The sequence below is a fragment of the Parasteatoda tepidariorum genome, chromosome X1 (genome assembly GCF_043381705.1).
Source record: "Parasteatoda tepidariorum isolate YZ-2023 chromosome X1, CAS_Ptep_4.0, whole genome shotgun sequence".
NCBI classification, from domain to species: domain Eukaryota; kingdom Metazoa; phylum Arthropoda; class Arachnida; order Araneae; family Theridiidae; genus Parasteatoda; species Parasteatoda tepidariorum.
The window spans coordinates 60,986,874-61,002,993 of record NC_092214.1 but is presented as its reverse complement, the minus strand read 5'-3'; the positions used below and the strand labels follow the sequence as shown (position 1 = coordinate 61,002,993).

At 29.9% G+C, this 16,120-nt stretch overlaps 1 protein-coding gene across 1 annotated transcript in view; it reads left to right on the top strand.

Moving 5' to 3' along the window:
- LOC107439276 (multiple epidermal growth factor-like domains protein 6) overlaps positions 1-16,120 on the top strand; it is a 278,214-nt gene that overhangs the window by 240,446 nt on the left and 21,648 nt on the right. The window contains exons 17-24 of the mRNA XM_071187265.1: positions 1,341-1,470; positions 4,222-4,424; positions 5,679-5,865; positions 10,670-10,795; positions 10,921-11,049; positions 11,223-11,351; positions 13,081-13,209; positions 14,155-14,412. Of these exons, the coding sequence (XP_071043366.1) occupies positions 1,341-1,470; positions 4,222-4,424; positions 5,679-5,865; positions 10,670-10,795; positions 10,921-11,049; positions 11,223-11,351; positions 13,081-13,209; positions 14,155-14,412 (1,291 nt within the window). The remainder of the gene's footprint in view (positions 1-1,340; positions 1,471-4,221; positions 4,425-5,678; positions 5,866-10,669; positions 10,796-10,920; positions 11,050-11,222; positions 11,352-13,080; positions 13,210-14,154; positions 14,413-16,120) is intronic.

Genomic DNA, 16,120 nt, shown 5'->3' with positions numbered 1-16,120 from the left:
GTATCAGAAAAGTTTAGCAGGAAATAAAACTTGCGAAATGACGAGGTCTCTTTCTCAACTAAAAAGTCAAACAAATAATAGCAATAAATATGTTTAAATGCTTTTTTTTATTCTAACTATAAACACATCAAAAATATTTTTAAAAAACATCCTGGTTATTTTTAGAAAAACATTTTTCAATTTTTGTAAAAATTTAAAATATGAATTTTTTTTAACTTTTAATTATTTCCTTCTTTACAAACTTAATGTGTAAGTGTAAAAGAAATTGTTTCTAAACATTTCACATTAAAAAAGCAGAAAACAGATATTAAAAAATTATAATGATATTTTGCAAAAGAAAAGTTTATCTATGCGAAAATTCCGGAATATATGCTTAAATTTCTGTATCTTTAACTTCTGTATTCTTTCTTTTAAACATTATCAACTTTTCAAGTTAGTATTAAAAAATTATGATCAATTATATTTCTTTTGGCCAAAAGTATAATTAACGTTTATGATTAGCATTTAATTTATTTCCTTATATAGTAAAGCATTCCCGCAACTGCCAGTTGAGAACCAGCTAGGCGTAATGACAGAATGAAGATTAATGAGGAACAAATTTTTCATCTATTTTTGTTTAAAATAAAATCAAAATAAATAAAAAAATCAATTTCTGGTTAAACATCAAATCGAAAAAAAATTTTATTTCGATATTAAATCAAATCAAAAAAATATTCCAGATTATTATTAATCAGGAGCTTTTTGCATCAATTAACTTTCATAAAAAAATCGACTTTGATAATTCCTTAAAAAATATATTCATGCAATTAGTTTTAAATAGAAATATGACAAAATTCGCGAAAATTCTTGAGAGCCCTTATTTCCAACTTAAGTCGATCTCACATATTCATTTTGAGTATTACAAATACGTCAAAAAAAGTGAGAAAGTGCACTTTTGCACCATATTTCATAATTTATTTAGTCACCTGAACTAACAAATTCGAATTTGTCCAGTATTTGTCTAAATATCTCCTTAACAATTCTGACTTAACTCCTTAACCATCCTCCTCACTCCTTAACCATTAGACTTTATTCTCTGAATACGAAACAATCCAAAGATTAGATGATTTTTTTTTCTTTACTTCTTATTCTCATTTATGTAGAATTTTTTTTTTCTAATTTTCTTTGACCATGTAAACAAAGTTCATGTGAAGAAATGATTGTTTATCTCCTTTTTTATTCCTCTATTACTCATTTCTCTTCTAAGTTTTTTTTTTTAAATTATTATTAATTATATAAATCATAAATTTACTTTTTACTACATCTGAAAAAACTTTCTATCATCAATAATTTTCATGTAGGACACTTTTGGAGATAATTGTTCAAAGAAGTGCAAATGTCAGAACGGTGGAATTTGTGATCCAGTTACTGGCGAATGCACTTGCCCTCCCGGCATACAAGGGAAAAAATGCGAAGAAGGCTGCCCTCCCGGTATGAATTCCATTTTTTTAATAACTTGTGTAAATTAATTAATAGCTTGTATTTAATTTACTATGTATTTATTTAGTTTTCTCTTATGCACTTTACTGTTAGCCCCTTGCTTAACTAGGAAAAGGCAGAAGAAATTTTACGTAGTGTTACTAAATTGAATAAATAAATTTGAACGATTAATTTTTATTGTACACCATAAAATCGCATATTTAAATAATTTACTTTTAAATAGAAAGCTTGAATATAATTAATACATATGGTTTAAGAAACCGTTAATTTCGATATTAATTCTCTAATTGATATAGAGCGAATAAATTTTTATTAATTACCGTGTAAAATGGTAATTGAATTACCTTGTAAAATTGTTCTTGATTCAAATTAATTGATTGTAATTGATTAATAGAACACATGTACAGTGCGTCAAAAAAAAAGGACCACCCTGAATAACTTTTGATCTAATGATCAGATCTTCACGTTCTAGGATTCAATTTGAATGGTTTGAGAGAGTAACTTCAAATATGATAATTAATTAGTGCTGATGATACTTAAAGTTACGAAAGCAGACCCAAAAACGTAGTTTTTCTGAATAAACATGTCTTTTTTTTTTCGATGGATTCGGGTTTCTGAGAAATCTGCAATCTGAAAAATATCCTCCCCTTTATTTATTAATATTTTAGTTGCTTTTTTTGTGATAATTTAATTTAAAATTATGCTTGAGTATGGTGTGATTTTGAAGGTCTGAAAAAAGAATTTTCGTTAGAAATTACTCTCCTAACTGGCAATTGATAAAAGAAGTAGAACCATTAATTATCATTAAATTCCAAAACTTGTCATTTTCTTTATTAAGTAACAATATCGTCAATAAGATATTATTGTTTAATAAGCAAAAATTAAATTATTTAAACTTATGGGGTTTTTTTAATTTTTATTTAAGAGCGTAACTTTTTAAAATACAAATTTTTCAACAATTTCCGCTTTTTGAACAAAAAATTAAAATTTTTTGTATTTATTAAATTATGTAAATTTGTATTATGTAAATTTTTTGTATTTTGTATTTATTATTTTTGAATAAAAAAGCCAGTTATGCATTGATGTCTGAAGAAAGCAATTACAATATTTTTATCATTATTATTATTTGTCTGCATCATCAATGACAGTTACTTTTTAAATAAAACAAATTCTTACGAATTTTAAAAAATTGGTCAGTCTAATAAATTGTTTTTGTTTAATTTGAACTCCAGTTGACGCATTTTGATTTTAGTTGAACATGCTTTAGACGTTGCATGATGATTTGTTAGAGAACAATGATTTCCATAAAATTCTTAATTTCAATATGGTATTCCGATTTTATATTATTCGATAATTAAATTAATGACGTCAATAAAAAATCAAATTGAATAAAAAAAAAATTTATTATTATCATTTACATTTATGTGCTCGTTTTTCTTTCTTGAACAGCGTTTATGGAAAAAAAAGAAACACTATTTCTAATTACAATTCCAGTTAAAATGTATATTTCCATTGCTAAAAGCCGCTTAATAGTTTAAACCAGTGGTCCCCAACCTTTTTGTACCTAAGAGCAAATACCAGAATATCGGTCGAATGGCGGGCACCATTTATTTTTTCAAGATAAATTTATAGTTGGTAAACAGGTAATAATACACACTACGCATAGTGCACAAAAAATTTAATTTCAATAATTAATTTAACATATAACTATAATTAGTATTAATATTCTTGTGTTAAATAAATGATTACTAAATTGCTTTCAAAACATACGAAGTATAAAAATTATTTATAAAATACAGTCAGTGTGGTGTTTGGCATGGCATTTCATTGGCCAGCACTACAGAATTGGGAGAATATGACGCTCTTTTTAAGAATAGAATTTATTCCTTCAACTATATTTCAGAATTTCTCATGAGATATAATAGTTTTGAGGATAATATCGTTCTGAAGATCCACAATTTTTATTTCCAATTCTTCTCGCTTTACTTAAAAGTCTGAAATGTATGTTGCTATTACGGTTACGCTTGCTTGGACGGTAAAAGGATTAACAAAAAAGTTATCAAAGGCTCGATGATATTAAAATGTTGAAAGATCTTTTTAAATTGATCTTCAAGCAATGGGAGGTTGATGACAAATGTTAATAAGTCAATTTCACTGTCACCTATAATTTTTTTCATGTTTGGAAAATGCACAAGAGACTTCATTTTCAAATGTGATATCCACAAAATTAGCTTAGCTCTGAACGAGTACATAGTCTCTATCATTTTTGCTTTGTGTTTGTCCTTTCCCTGCAGCTCCAAGTTTGAATTATTTAGTTTTTCCATTATTCCCGCTATGAAAGACAAATTTGCTAGCCAAAGAGGATCTCTTAGTTCTAAAAATGTTTGATTTTTGGCTTACAAGATAGTTTTTTATTTCTCCAATTAAATGTAGAAATCTATCAAGTACTTTGCCTTTACTGAGCCAGCGTACTTCAATATGTATTTGCATAGCATTTATTGAGAAAATGGAAAACTGAAATATTTTATCGTTGGACACAAGCAGCGGGCGCACCTAGATCGATCGACGGGTGCCATGGTGCCCGCGGGCATAGGGTTGGGGACCCCTGGTTTAAACTATCACTCCAAACGTAAAATATTGCTATTCTAAGCAAATCTAAGTTCCTACTTTTAACTCAAATCGCTTAACTATTTTTATTTAAATATACTTTACATAATATTTTTTATTCTTCATTTAAATCAGGAACCTTTGGAGAAAAGTGCGAAAAAAGTTGTCCTCAACGATGTCCCAGTGGGCGTTGCAACAGAATTTTCGGATATTGCGAATGCGATTCTGGTTTATTTGGACCTAAATGTAATTTACCTTGTCCAACTCACACTTATGGACCTAACTGCAGACACCAATGCAAGTGTGTGAAAGAACATACTCAAAGATGCAATTCAAAGGTAAATATGTTTCACTTAACTTCTCTTTTAAAATTCAAAAATTTATTTTGAAATAAATTTGTGAAAAAGTGTAGTTACTATTAAATTTATTATTTCGGCTCTTCGGCAAATTTGAAAGGTCTGTATCTCCTGTTACTATAAAACATTTCAAATTATCTAAGCTATAAAAATTTAGAACGGTTTAAAGGTAAGTGAAGATATGAAATAATTTTAACTGCATTTAGTTACGTAACTTTGGAATTTGTAGAAAAATTAAATTAAAGTGGGCCTAACTATTTCGAACTTACTTTGCTTCTTTTGCTATTATCTCAGAATTCAATGAACTTTGCTTCTTTTGCTATTATCTCAGAATTCAATGAAGATAAAACACTTTTGTTGCAACAGTTTCCTATTATTTCATCCCAAAGCCTATTAAAAGAGCTGCTAATTATTAAAAAACAATTTCTAAAAAATAGTTTTTAAAAAATAGTTTTTCAAAAGTTATTTTTTATTGATAACTTGTCGAACATGTTGAAAGCAATTTTATTACGTACTTTTACTGCATACTTTTTACAAAAACTATAAAATTGATAAATTATATATTTATATGAAATATGAAAATCTTTTAATTTTTCAAATTATTTTAACTAAATTGTTTCAACTTTCTCAATTCAAAACTTCAGCTTTGCATAATAAGATCTATTCTCTGTTATGAAATCAATTGCTTAAGCATGTTTGCAAATAGAAAGAAAATAATTAAAGAATTGTTTCATTTGTAATGGTTGACTGATCCAGTTGCCAAATAACAAATTTCTCTCGCTAAATTCATGTATGAATAAGTAATACCGATTAAAAAGAAAATTTAGGTACTTTCGCTACTTATGGGCCATACATTGCGTTTCTAATAAGTAATGTTTTGAAATCTTGCCCACTTTAGATTTATATTCAAAATCTGCAAAAACATTCGTTGGAATAGATGTTGGAGACCTCTGGGTAAAAATTAATTATTTTAAAAAAATACACAAGCATTTTTATTATTAATCAAACTAATTTTAAATTGCTATGAATCGATTTTTAAAATTGCAAATAGAAAATTCCAAAAATATAAAATTTTGAGATAGTTTAAGAACTTTTCCATTTTCATTTAACTTGTTGCCTTTAAAAATAAATATTATGGTTGATAAGCTTACTATCACAAATCTTATGAGTTAACATTTTTGATTTGTAAGATTACCCATAAAAGTTCGGTATTGCAATTTTCCCGTTACTCTCCAGACAGGTAAATGTGAATGCAAAATCGGCTTTACCGGAGCAAAGTGCGACACGGTTTGTCCACCAAGTAGATGGGGAGAAACCTGTCAAAATCCTTGCAATTGTTCTCCCGGAACAGTTTGCAATCCCAGAAATGGCGAATGCATGAAGGAATGCCCTCCTGGTTTTAATGGAACTAACTGTGATCAAGGTAAAATTTCAATTCTTATGATTCTATTTTATTTTTTTTTAAGATTTTTTGGGTTGTTCAGAAAGTAATTTCGTTTTTTTTCTAACAAAAGACTTATATATACATATATATATATTCACTGAAAATTTCGCACTTAAGCCGCATAATCCTTATATATTTTCACAAATGATATAGAAAGGTTTGCTTGTGAAAAAGTTTGATTGATTCTACTCAGTGGTTTTTGGTTGGTGTGCTTTCAAATATGGAAACTGAAAAGCAACATTTTCGGCATTGCTGTCAGAAAAGTGAAAATGCTGTTCAAGGAAAAGAAATATTCGATGTGAATGGAGAAGATGCTTTGGCAGTACGCCAGAGCAAAAACTGGTAACAGAATTTCGATAAAGGCATTAATTGATGCATACCGGAAAATAACAACTCGTTAAATCACTGAGAGAATAAATTTATCGAATTCGACCGTTCATTATTATTTGAAAAGCCTAAGATTTAATTTCAATGCCCACCATATGGGTTTCTCATGTTATTACTGAAAGAAATTCATGCCGTCGCGTTGACGTCTGTGATTTGCTTCTCAAACGTCAAAAAAAAAATCATTTTTGAAGCGCTTCATCACTGGGGACTAGAAATGGGTTGTCAACAACCATGTCCGGGTCTTTAACAAAAAATTTTAGACGATATCAGCTTAACCGTCTAAATTAGGGTAAAATTCACCTTGATCAGTTTTTTGCCAGCAGAGAACATTTTATGAGCATATAAGCGTGGAATCCTGCTATTGCCAGAAAGATGGCAAAACCTTTTGAACCAGAATGAACAATATATGATTCAATAAAATATTTCTTTACTATATTCACTATTCTATAGACATTCATTTACGATAGGCGTTATTTATTTTCATTAAAAAAAAGGAAATTACTTTCCGAAAAGCCCAATAACTTTTTATATCTCTTTATTTTAAGTTCAAGCGCAAACTAAGCCATTTGGTAAGTACATATTCGTGGCCCTGTATCGTTTTATACTCAACTATAATGGCGATATTTTTCTTTTAAAGTAAATAAAGTTTGAGTTGTAGCCAGAGCTATTTATTATATGCCAGGATGTATATGTTATGTTCATTAAATGTAGCACATATATATTTCATTATACAGCAAACTTACAACAAAATTATAAGACGAAATTTAAGATCCATTTCGCTAACTCATAAAATTGTGCGACTAGGTAGTAATTAAAAAATAAATAGGACTAGAAGTATATTATACCGAAAGTATTCCTAAACTGTACAGTTTATCTACATCATAGGCTCCAAACCTTTTTCGCTCACCACCCACTTTGCAAGACAAAGGTTTTTCAACGTCCTCTTAAAACATTTTATAAATCGTTATTAAACAATTAAAAAAGTTGTTACTTTCTTAATTTTCGACATAGTAAGTACAATTTTAATCATACCGTTATTAATTTAATGAAAAACCCTACTATCCAATGGCTTTATATTTGAACTTTCTTTAGCAAATATTTTATGAAAGAAAAAAAAATTTTATTTACTGCCACTTCTAAGTTGAAAAAAAAAATTTAAAAATTTATTTTAAAAAGTCACAACTATTGTAACATTATGTTCTCGCTGAATAAAAGAGAAAATTATTTGTTGAAAATTCAATAAGAGCAGTTAGAATTTTGAAAAGTGAAACAAAAAGTTGCTTCAAACTTCTAAACGCAAAAAAAAATTGGTGTAGAACAACAAGCAAAGTGTTATGTTCATTATAAAATTAGTAATATAAATGTTAATAAAGTGCTAAATTAAGAACTGCTTTAATAATATGCAATTTATGCAGAGTTAAATTTATTGATTTTTTTTATACAAAATAAAATTATAATTTTAAAGTATTATTATATAGAACAATATTTAAAAAATTTTCTTCTGTATGTAAATTTTACAGATCCTCTAGAAATCCCCTACGCCCTCCAGACGGCTATATCACCCACTTAGGGAACCTATTTTCTTGCTAAGTCTTTGCCTAAGATATTGCTGAAAGTTTTAAAAATTTAATTTGAAAACATATAAAATAAAAAATAAATCCTTCATCTGCTTCATAGCTTTAAAAACAATTGTTTTGAAGTACATAACATGTGAAAAAGAACATTTCAATACTGGATAACTTATTAATCTAAAGTCTACTTTATTATTGAAAGCTTTCAGTCCCATGCGTTGTACCTGAAGTATAAATTAACACTAGATTGCCTAAGGAAGTCATTTTGAGTGCTTTTTAATTTCAGTTCGAAAAACAATGATGTATATAAATGACACAACTTCTTAGAATTTTGTACAACATGAAAAAAAAAAAATTTGTTAATATTTACTAATAACTTGTTATATAACTGTAAATAATATAAAAAATGTTAAAAATTAATTTTAATCAAATTTCTTTACACGTTATTTATTCTTTTTACAATGCAGTCATTTTGACTGCTTTTGAGCAATACTGAGTTTCAGTCTTTCTAGTGTTAATTGAAATAAGACGAAAATTGTATGTTACTTTCCTCTTCTGAGTGAACTACATCATCCCTGAGAATTGCTCCTCAAAAAAAAAAAAAAAAATCTTGCAACAGTTTTGCGAAGAACGACGCCACCCTTGTTAATTACTTGTCTGCCAGGATTCATAGAATTTCCATTATAGAATACTTGCCGGGAAAAAAAACACTTTCAGGTGTAAAAAGAAATGAAGAAGAGAAATGATCTACGAAGAATAAAAGAATCATTGTGCTTTTCTTAGAACTAACTCACTCTTCTTTTACTCTTGATTTTATCTATCCACCATACATGTCACAAACTTGACATTTAATGTCAACTGGTGTCACCACTGTCATATTAAGCATTCAGAATTATATTGCTCAATAGGTATAAAACATGAAACAATTGCTGGGTATAATTTTTTAACGTGTGTGAATTGTCATTTTTGATTTTGTTCAAATTTTCTTTAATATTAAAAATATGCTGGAAAATATACCGGAACAGGTAAATGGTGTAAATTGAAAAGTTAATTTCATTCTAAAATGTTAGAGGAATACATCAGTATCAAAAAAAGTAACTGATTTAATTTTGATGGTCAAAATGTTTTCTTTTTTCTTTTTTTTCGGTAGAAATCTACATTGAGAACTTTTTTGTGGTAGAAATTTATGCTGTGGTAAAAATCTCCACTGAAAAATCTACACAAAACTGACATAATATGGTAAAATTTACCGTGTTTCTGGTTCTATGGGAGAACCAAAGAATTCGATTAATTTTTATCGAAGCGCTTTGATCATGACTAACAATAAAATATGTCTTTAGAATATGTGATGAAATTTGGAAAATGTTGTAAAATTTGGAAATATTATGATACCTTACAGAATGGCATAAATACCATTTATGCGGTTAAATTTATTTTTCAGTTTCATTAATTTTTATTAAATATGGGGTAAAAAGAACTATAATCTTGAAAACCAGAATTTCCGGAAAATCGTCACCATATGAACGGAAAAATTACCAAATGGTTTAAATACCGTATATGTTTTGGTTTTATTAACTAGAATTAGGGTTCCTTTTACCAGAAATGCCATTACCATACAGAACGGAATTTAACCAGAATTTTTTTATTTGTAAAACACTAAGAATTTACACACTTGCATCTCCTTAAATTACGTAAACAATGCAACCAAAATAATGTTTTAATAATGGGTTTTTTGATTTAAAAAAAAAAAGCTTTAAATGTCATGCATCTTAAACAAATTTTCATTTTTTCCTTCTTTATTTAAATATTAAGTACTTTCTCGAATATTGATTTTTATCATCCATTAAGATTTCGTTTTGATCTTTTTTGGACCTTATTTTTACCTTATTTATTAAGGTCTTTGATAGCTTAGAAAATTATCTAAGTAATGCGTTATACGTACTATAATAAACTTATTGTCGACCTAATAAAACGTATCAGTAGGTAACAACTTTTGATTATACCTTCCAATTTTAATAGAAATATAGGAATTTTCAGAAATTAGAAAAAAAATTAAATTTATATTCCAACTATTTTTTATTATTAAAAGGCTTGGGGCAATATTGTGTATATAAGTCTCACTTTTTTCAAGAGTAGCATTTTTACATCAAGTTGTTCATTAGGATTGCTTCCAGATAGGTATTTTAAAAGTTTCCTAAATTTCCACTAGATGGCAGCACAATATCTCAAACAATCTAATTGCCTATATAAAAACCTGTTTCTTTTTTTGGCTTACCAAAAACGGTCTCCTGAGCACTTAAAAATAAGATTTACCATTATGTGCTTTAAAGCCCAACATTTTCACCTTACTGTCCCAAGTTATTTATACTTTACTGTTACATACATTGTGTATTATTTCTTCTTCTTCAGCACTACAGCCCCTTACAGGCCTTGGCTGCCTCAACCACGCGTAGCCTCCAACGTCTCCTATCCATGGCGACTTTTTTCCAGTTGTTAATCTTTATTACTTTGAGATCTTTAGTAGTGTCATCGAGCCATCTAGTTGGAGGTCTTCCTCTGGTCCGAGATCCAGAAGGATTTTTAAAGGTGGATATTCGTACTGCATTGTTTTCTGGACCTCTCCAGATATGGCCAAGCCATCTTAATCTATTGCTTCGGATGACCTGCACTATCTGTGACTGTCCATAGAGTCTATATAATTCAAAGTTGTATCTGATTCGTCAGCAGTCTCTGTCCTGTACTTGTGTATTATTTAGTTTACATATAAATTTCAGAAATTGCAACTCACTTTTCACTAAACTCAACTTTTTTTTAAATATTTCCAGCTTGCCCCGAAGGATACTATGGCACAAATTGCCTCAAAATTTGTCTTTGTGGCTTGCGAGAATGTGATTCTGTCACTGGAACATGTTTATGCGAAGCTGGAAAAATGGGTGCTCTTTGCAACCAAAGTAGGTTTATTTATTATTAAAATTATTCTTTATAACAATTTCTAGTAGTATTGTAATATCTCAATTAATATAGCATGAGTTTTTACGATATTTTCGGTTAGTAATTCTTAGTACTCTGTATTTAGATTGTCCGAAGGGAAAATTTGGAAAAAGCTGTCTAAAAAACTGCACTTGTGAAAACAGCGGAGTATGTCATCCAAAAAGTGGGAAATGTACATGTCCAACAGGTTTTGTTGGCAAATCATGTGAAAAAAGTAAGACATTTTTCAAACAACTTGGTATATTTTAGGTCAAGAAATCATTTGTTCTCTCATACCTGAAAGTTTTGCTACGCTTGTAATTTAATTATATAATTTCATAACCATTAGAACTGAATATAATTTTTATAGATTTGCATATTCTTATAATTTGTTTTTAACCTAAACAGAATGTCCACCTGACAAGTACGGTGCAAATTGTGAAAATCAGTGCCATTGCGAAAATGGGGCGACTTGTGATAAAGCAAATGGGAGATGTCATTGTGCTGCTGGTTGGACGGGAACAAAATGTAATCAAGGTAAGTTCATGCTTAAGATGATTGATTTACTATATATTGATTTATTTATTCAACCTCAAATAAAAAATTGCTTAAAACTTACTAGATAAATATGATAAGATTATAAAAGGCTTTTATAAATGTAAGATTTAGTAATTAAAATAAAAAACTATATCGTGAACCTATTCTGCTCATTAACCCATTTTTAATTGCTATGTTTATACACACTGTCAAATACTCTCAGATATTTCCTTTATAGAAGTGCAACGAGCCTAATTCGGAAGAAGTTTCCTTCCTTAGAAATATCTATTGTGCAAACCAAAACCAAATATCTATTGTGCAAACCAAAACCTATCTCCAAAACCTATCTCCAAAACCTAATATCGATTGTGCAACCATTGACCAAAATAATATTTTGATAAATTTGTGTGGCCTTTAAAATAAAATCATATTCCGCAGTATTATATTCTATTAATCATATTCTTGGTAGGTTTTATCCTTTTTCCAACAATCGACATTATTATAATAGCGATAAAAAAATGGTTGATATTTCTACCACGTACTTATGTGAGAAAAGTCATCTCTATCATCTTTATTTTAATAGGAAATTAAGCTACTTCGCTTAAAATATTTAAACACTTAGAAGCGGTTAAAATATTACATAAGAGCCTGTTGAAGGGAGGGGGATTTCGTGATTTACTAATTTCTGTTTACTAGAGGGTGGATGGGTATGAACAATGCTTACTTAAAACATCAAAAATCTCTTATTTTAATCATATTCCATTTATCATATTCTTGGTAGGTTTCATCCTTTTTCCAACCATCGACATTATTCTATAAATATATATTTCTTCCATGTATATTCGATATTTCTACCACGTACTTTTTCAAGAAAAGTTATCTCTATTATCTTTAGTCTACAGATAAAATGGAAAAGAAAAAGTCTTACATCCAACCTTTTTCTTAACTTCGTTTACTTAATAAGAAACTAAGCTATTTTGCTTCATCATTTCATTTTCATTTTATAAACGAAATGGAAGAAAGAAAAGTTTTCCATCCATCCTTTTTCTTAACATTTTTTATTTAACAGGAAACTGAGCTACTTTGATAGAAAAATTTAAACATTTAAAAGCCATTCAAATATGTACTAAGTAAGCGCCAAATGAGAAGGAGGATTTTATGATTTGCTAATTTTTGCTGATAAGAAGGTAGAAAGGTGTGAGCAATACGACACTAAAGTTCTCTTATTTTAAAAATTTTCTTAAACTAAAAAGAATGCATCAGAAAATGAACCTTGAAAAAATTTCCTATTTGAAATAAAACTTGAAATCCAGGAGAGAAAGGTCGAGAAAAAAATTATTTGATAAGTTTCTGAAGTCAAAAGTTTTGACCACAGAAAGAAAACACAAAAGATTTCTTTTGAATACTCTACTCAAAATTTTATGAAATGAATTAAGAGATAAATTTAAACAAACTTGCATCTTTTATTTGAATTTATTCCTTAAATTACATAACTACATTACAAGTCAAAGTTAAAGCTAAAACTAAGGGAAGGGGATACGGTTTTCTTATAAAAGCATGGAAAAGGGATTTGTGATTTGCTTACTTTTGTTGCCAAAATTGCCTAAACCATGCTGGTGTAATATTTTAACTGCCCTTATAGTAAATTTTACACTTTAATTTGTAGCGGAATCATAAATTTAACTAACAAAGCTGTAATACTTTATTTAAAAATGTATTTTTCTCCTAGCTTGTAGTCCTGGAAGTTATGGTCCAAATTGCCAAAAACATTGTGAATGTTTACATGGTGGAGAATGTGATAGATATTCTGGGGAATGTATTTGCGCACCTGGATGGAGAGGAACTGAATGCGGGCAAAGTAAGCTATATTAAATATATCATCCATATGTATATAAGTAAGCTATATTAAATATGTCATGCTTATATATCATTCATATCTGTAAAATAAATAACAAAGGTTGAAATTAGTGAAAAGTAGCAACACATATTCATTGATGCATTTTACTAAAATTTGTACTGTCTCGTTACTGAAAAAAATCAGAATGTAATAACAATTTAATACAGTTTTGTTCACCATTACTAATATTGTTTAAACTAACATTGTTGATAATACTAGGGAACATTTTTTTTCTGTTGCATGAGGCTTTTTAATAAATCTTAGATATTTTCGTATCACTAATTTCAAATCTGCAATCTGTTTCTCTCTTCAAGCTACATTATTTTTTTTAAAAAAATGGCATTTTTAGTCTACTTTCGTTGAAGTGTACATGTTTAATAACGTTACATGTAACAGGGGACAGTATAAATGTTGCGATAAACTTCTAGGAAAGTGAAGGCACATCATCCGAATTAAAACTGCCTAGGAATCCATGCTCCCAGAAATGTCATCCTAAGCCGCTAAGAGCACTTCTCTATAAGAAACTGTTTCTTCTTGTCCTTCTGAACATAATAGGGAACAGATCATTCTAAACAGGGGATAAGCCGCTTAGGCCAAGCATGGTTTCTATGCAATTTTAATCCTGATGATGTGCCCTAACTCTCCTAAAAGTTTGTCGCAACATTTAGGCTACCCTCTGTTATATAACGTTTTTAAACTTGTGCATCTCACCAAATAATAAGCTGAAAATATAATTTTTTTTTTTTTAAATCTGTAGCTTTATGAGCAAAACTAATTTTAAATATGAAATCCAAGCACCCGACATAGGAAAGATTAAGTATTTATGTAAATGTAACAAATATTTTGTTTCCCAGAGTAATAAATATGTGCTTTTATAATCTTGTTCATTTTGGTTTATTTTATCAGCTTGTCATGAAGGTAAATATGGTGACAAATGCCAACAGCAATGTCAGTGTGAAAATGGAGCTACTTGCGATCACATCAGCGGTGCTTGTACTTGTGGACCAGGTTGGAGAGGAACGTTTTGTCAAACTCCATGTCCTCGTGGCTTTCATGGTATTGAATGTAATAAAAATTGCAATTGTGGCCATGGAATTTCATGTCATCCGGAAACTGGAGAATGCCAATGTCCACCAGGAACTCAGGGGCCAAAATGTTCAAAAAGTAAGTATCTTAAAAGCAACAGAAGAAACTATTATTAAAATATTTAAGAGTAATTGGTGTTTTTATTCTCTTTAAACCTTGGGTTCGAATCTAATTTCAGCTTATTCTAGCATTTCGATCAGAAATTACACTTGCCACCATTTACTTCATACTGAATTTATAGTCTAACAATTCTAAAGCTGTTTTTTTTCCTTAGTTAAGCTCATTTTTTTTGCTTCTTCTAAAAACTCATAGTGCCACTCTTTACTTCTCCATTTTCACAACGTTTCATCATAACTGTAAAAATAAGCATAACTGGATCATTTTATCTGAAACTACTGTTCAATAAATCTAAAATTTAGTAAATGTATTAATTTAATTATTTTTGCAATACTGAACAAATCTTCTGTCAGAAATTATTCAGCAAAATTTTCGTCGATGAAATTATGAGGACTTTTTACTTTATTTTTGCACAAATCTTTTTATGAAACACATTTAAATTAGCTTCTTAAAAAATTATTAATCTAAAGATTTTTGCTAGAAAAAATATTCCAAACTTATATGTTTTTTAAATATTTAGAAAATATTCCTTAAAAATTACATACGCTGGCTGGTGTGCAAACATTCAGGACGAAGTGGTTTTTCAAAAGTAAGTTTGAACAACAGTTTTGAAAATCGATACCACAGGATCCTCAAAACGTAAGAATATGGGAAAGTAAACAACTTGCAAAAAAATTTCATCTATATAAACAGTAAGGATTTTTTGAAATGTAGGCATAAAGCGCAATTGTAATGACCAAAACGTCAATGTTACGCAAAATTGGCAAGGAAATTCCAGAATTTACTATGGGATATGATCACCTCTGACTGCTATGCAGGATTGGCATCGTCTGCCCATGCTGGAGATCAGGTTGTTAAGAAGCTCTTGAGGAATTGCCGGCCATTTCTGTTGCAGTGCTAATCGCAGCTGCACCTGCGGAATTGTTGCTGGTGTCTGGAGACGTGCTGCTAAGCGTCTCCCTAGAGTCACCCACACGTGTTCAATCAGATTAAAATCCGGGGACTTCACCGACCTTTCCATGCGTGCAATATCTTAACTCTCCGACACTTCTGTGACAGCCACTATACGATGATGTGCAGCATTATCGTTCATGAAGATAAACTCAGAGCCAACAGCACATCTAAAAGACACATATGAGGAAGAAGAACCTCGGTACAATAGCTGGCACCAGTGTCTGAACCACCTTGGAAGATGTGTAGATTAGTACGGGTACCAAGAATGAAACCGCCCCATACAACAACTCCGCCTCCTCCAAATCGGTCTCTTTCGATGTTGTTAGAGGGGTTATTGCGTATTCCTCGCTCTTTCCAGATGTGTATGCGTTCAGAACTGGTCAGACTAAATCTGCTCTCATCCGTAAAGAGTACTTTACCCCATTGCGCATCTGTCTCGTTGCTGTGTTCCCGGTACCACATTAAACGGCGTATCTGGTGAAGAGGCGTTAATGGAACAAACTATACTGGACATCGTGCAAATAGACCACCCTTGATCAGTCTCCTGGCCACGATAAAACACGATATCGGAGTCCAGTACTTTCCTGTGTGTGCCTAGCTATTTTTCCTGCTGTCAGCCGCCTGTTCCTTCTAGCTTTAGGACTATATACCGGTCGTCTACTGCAGTAGTTGTGCGAAGACGACCTCTACTAAACCTCCGGACAGCTATAATGTG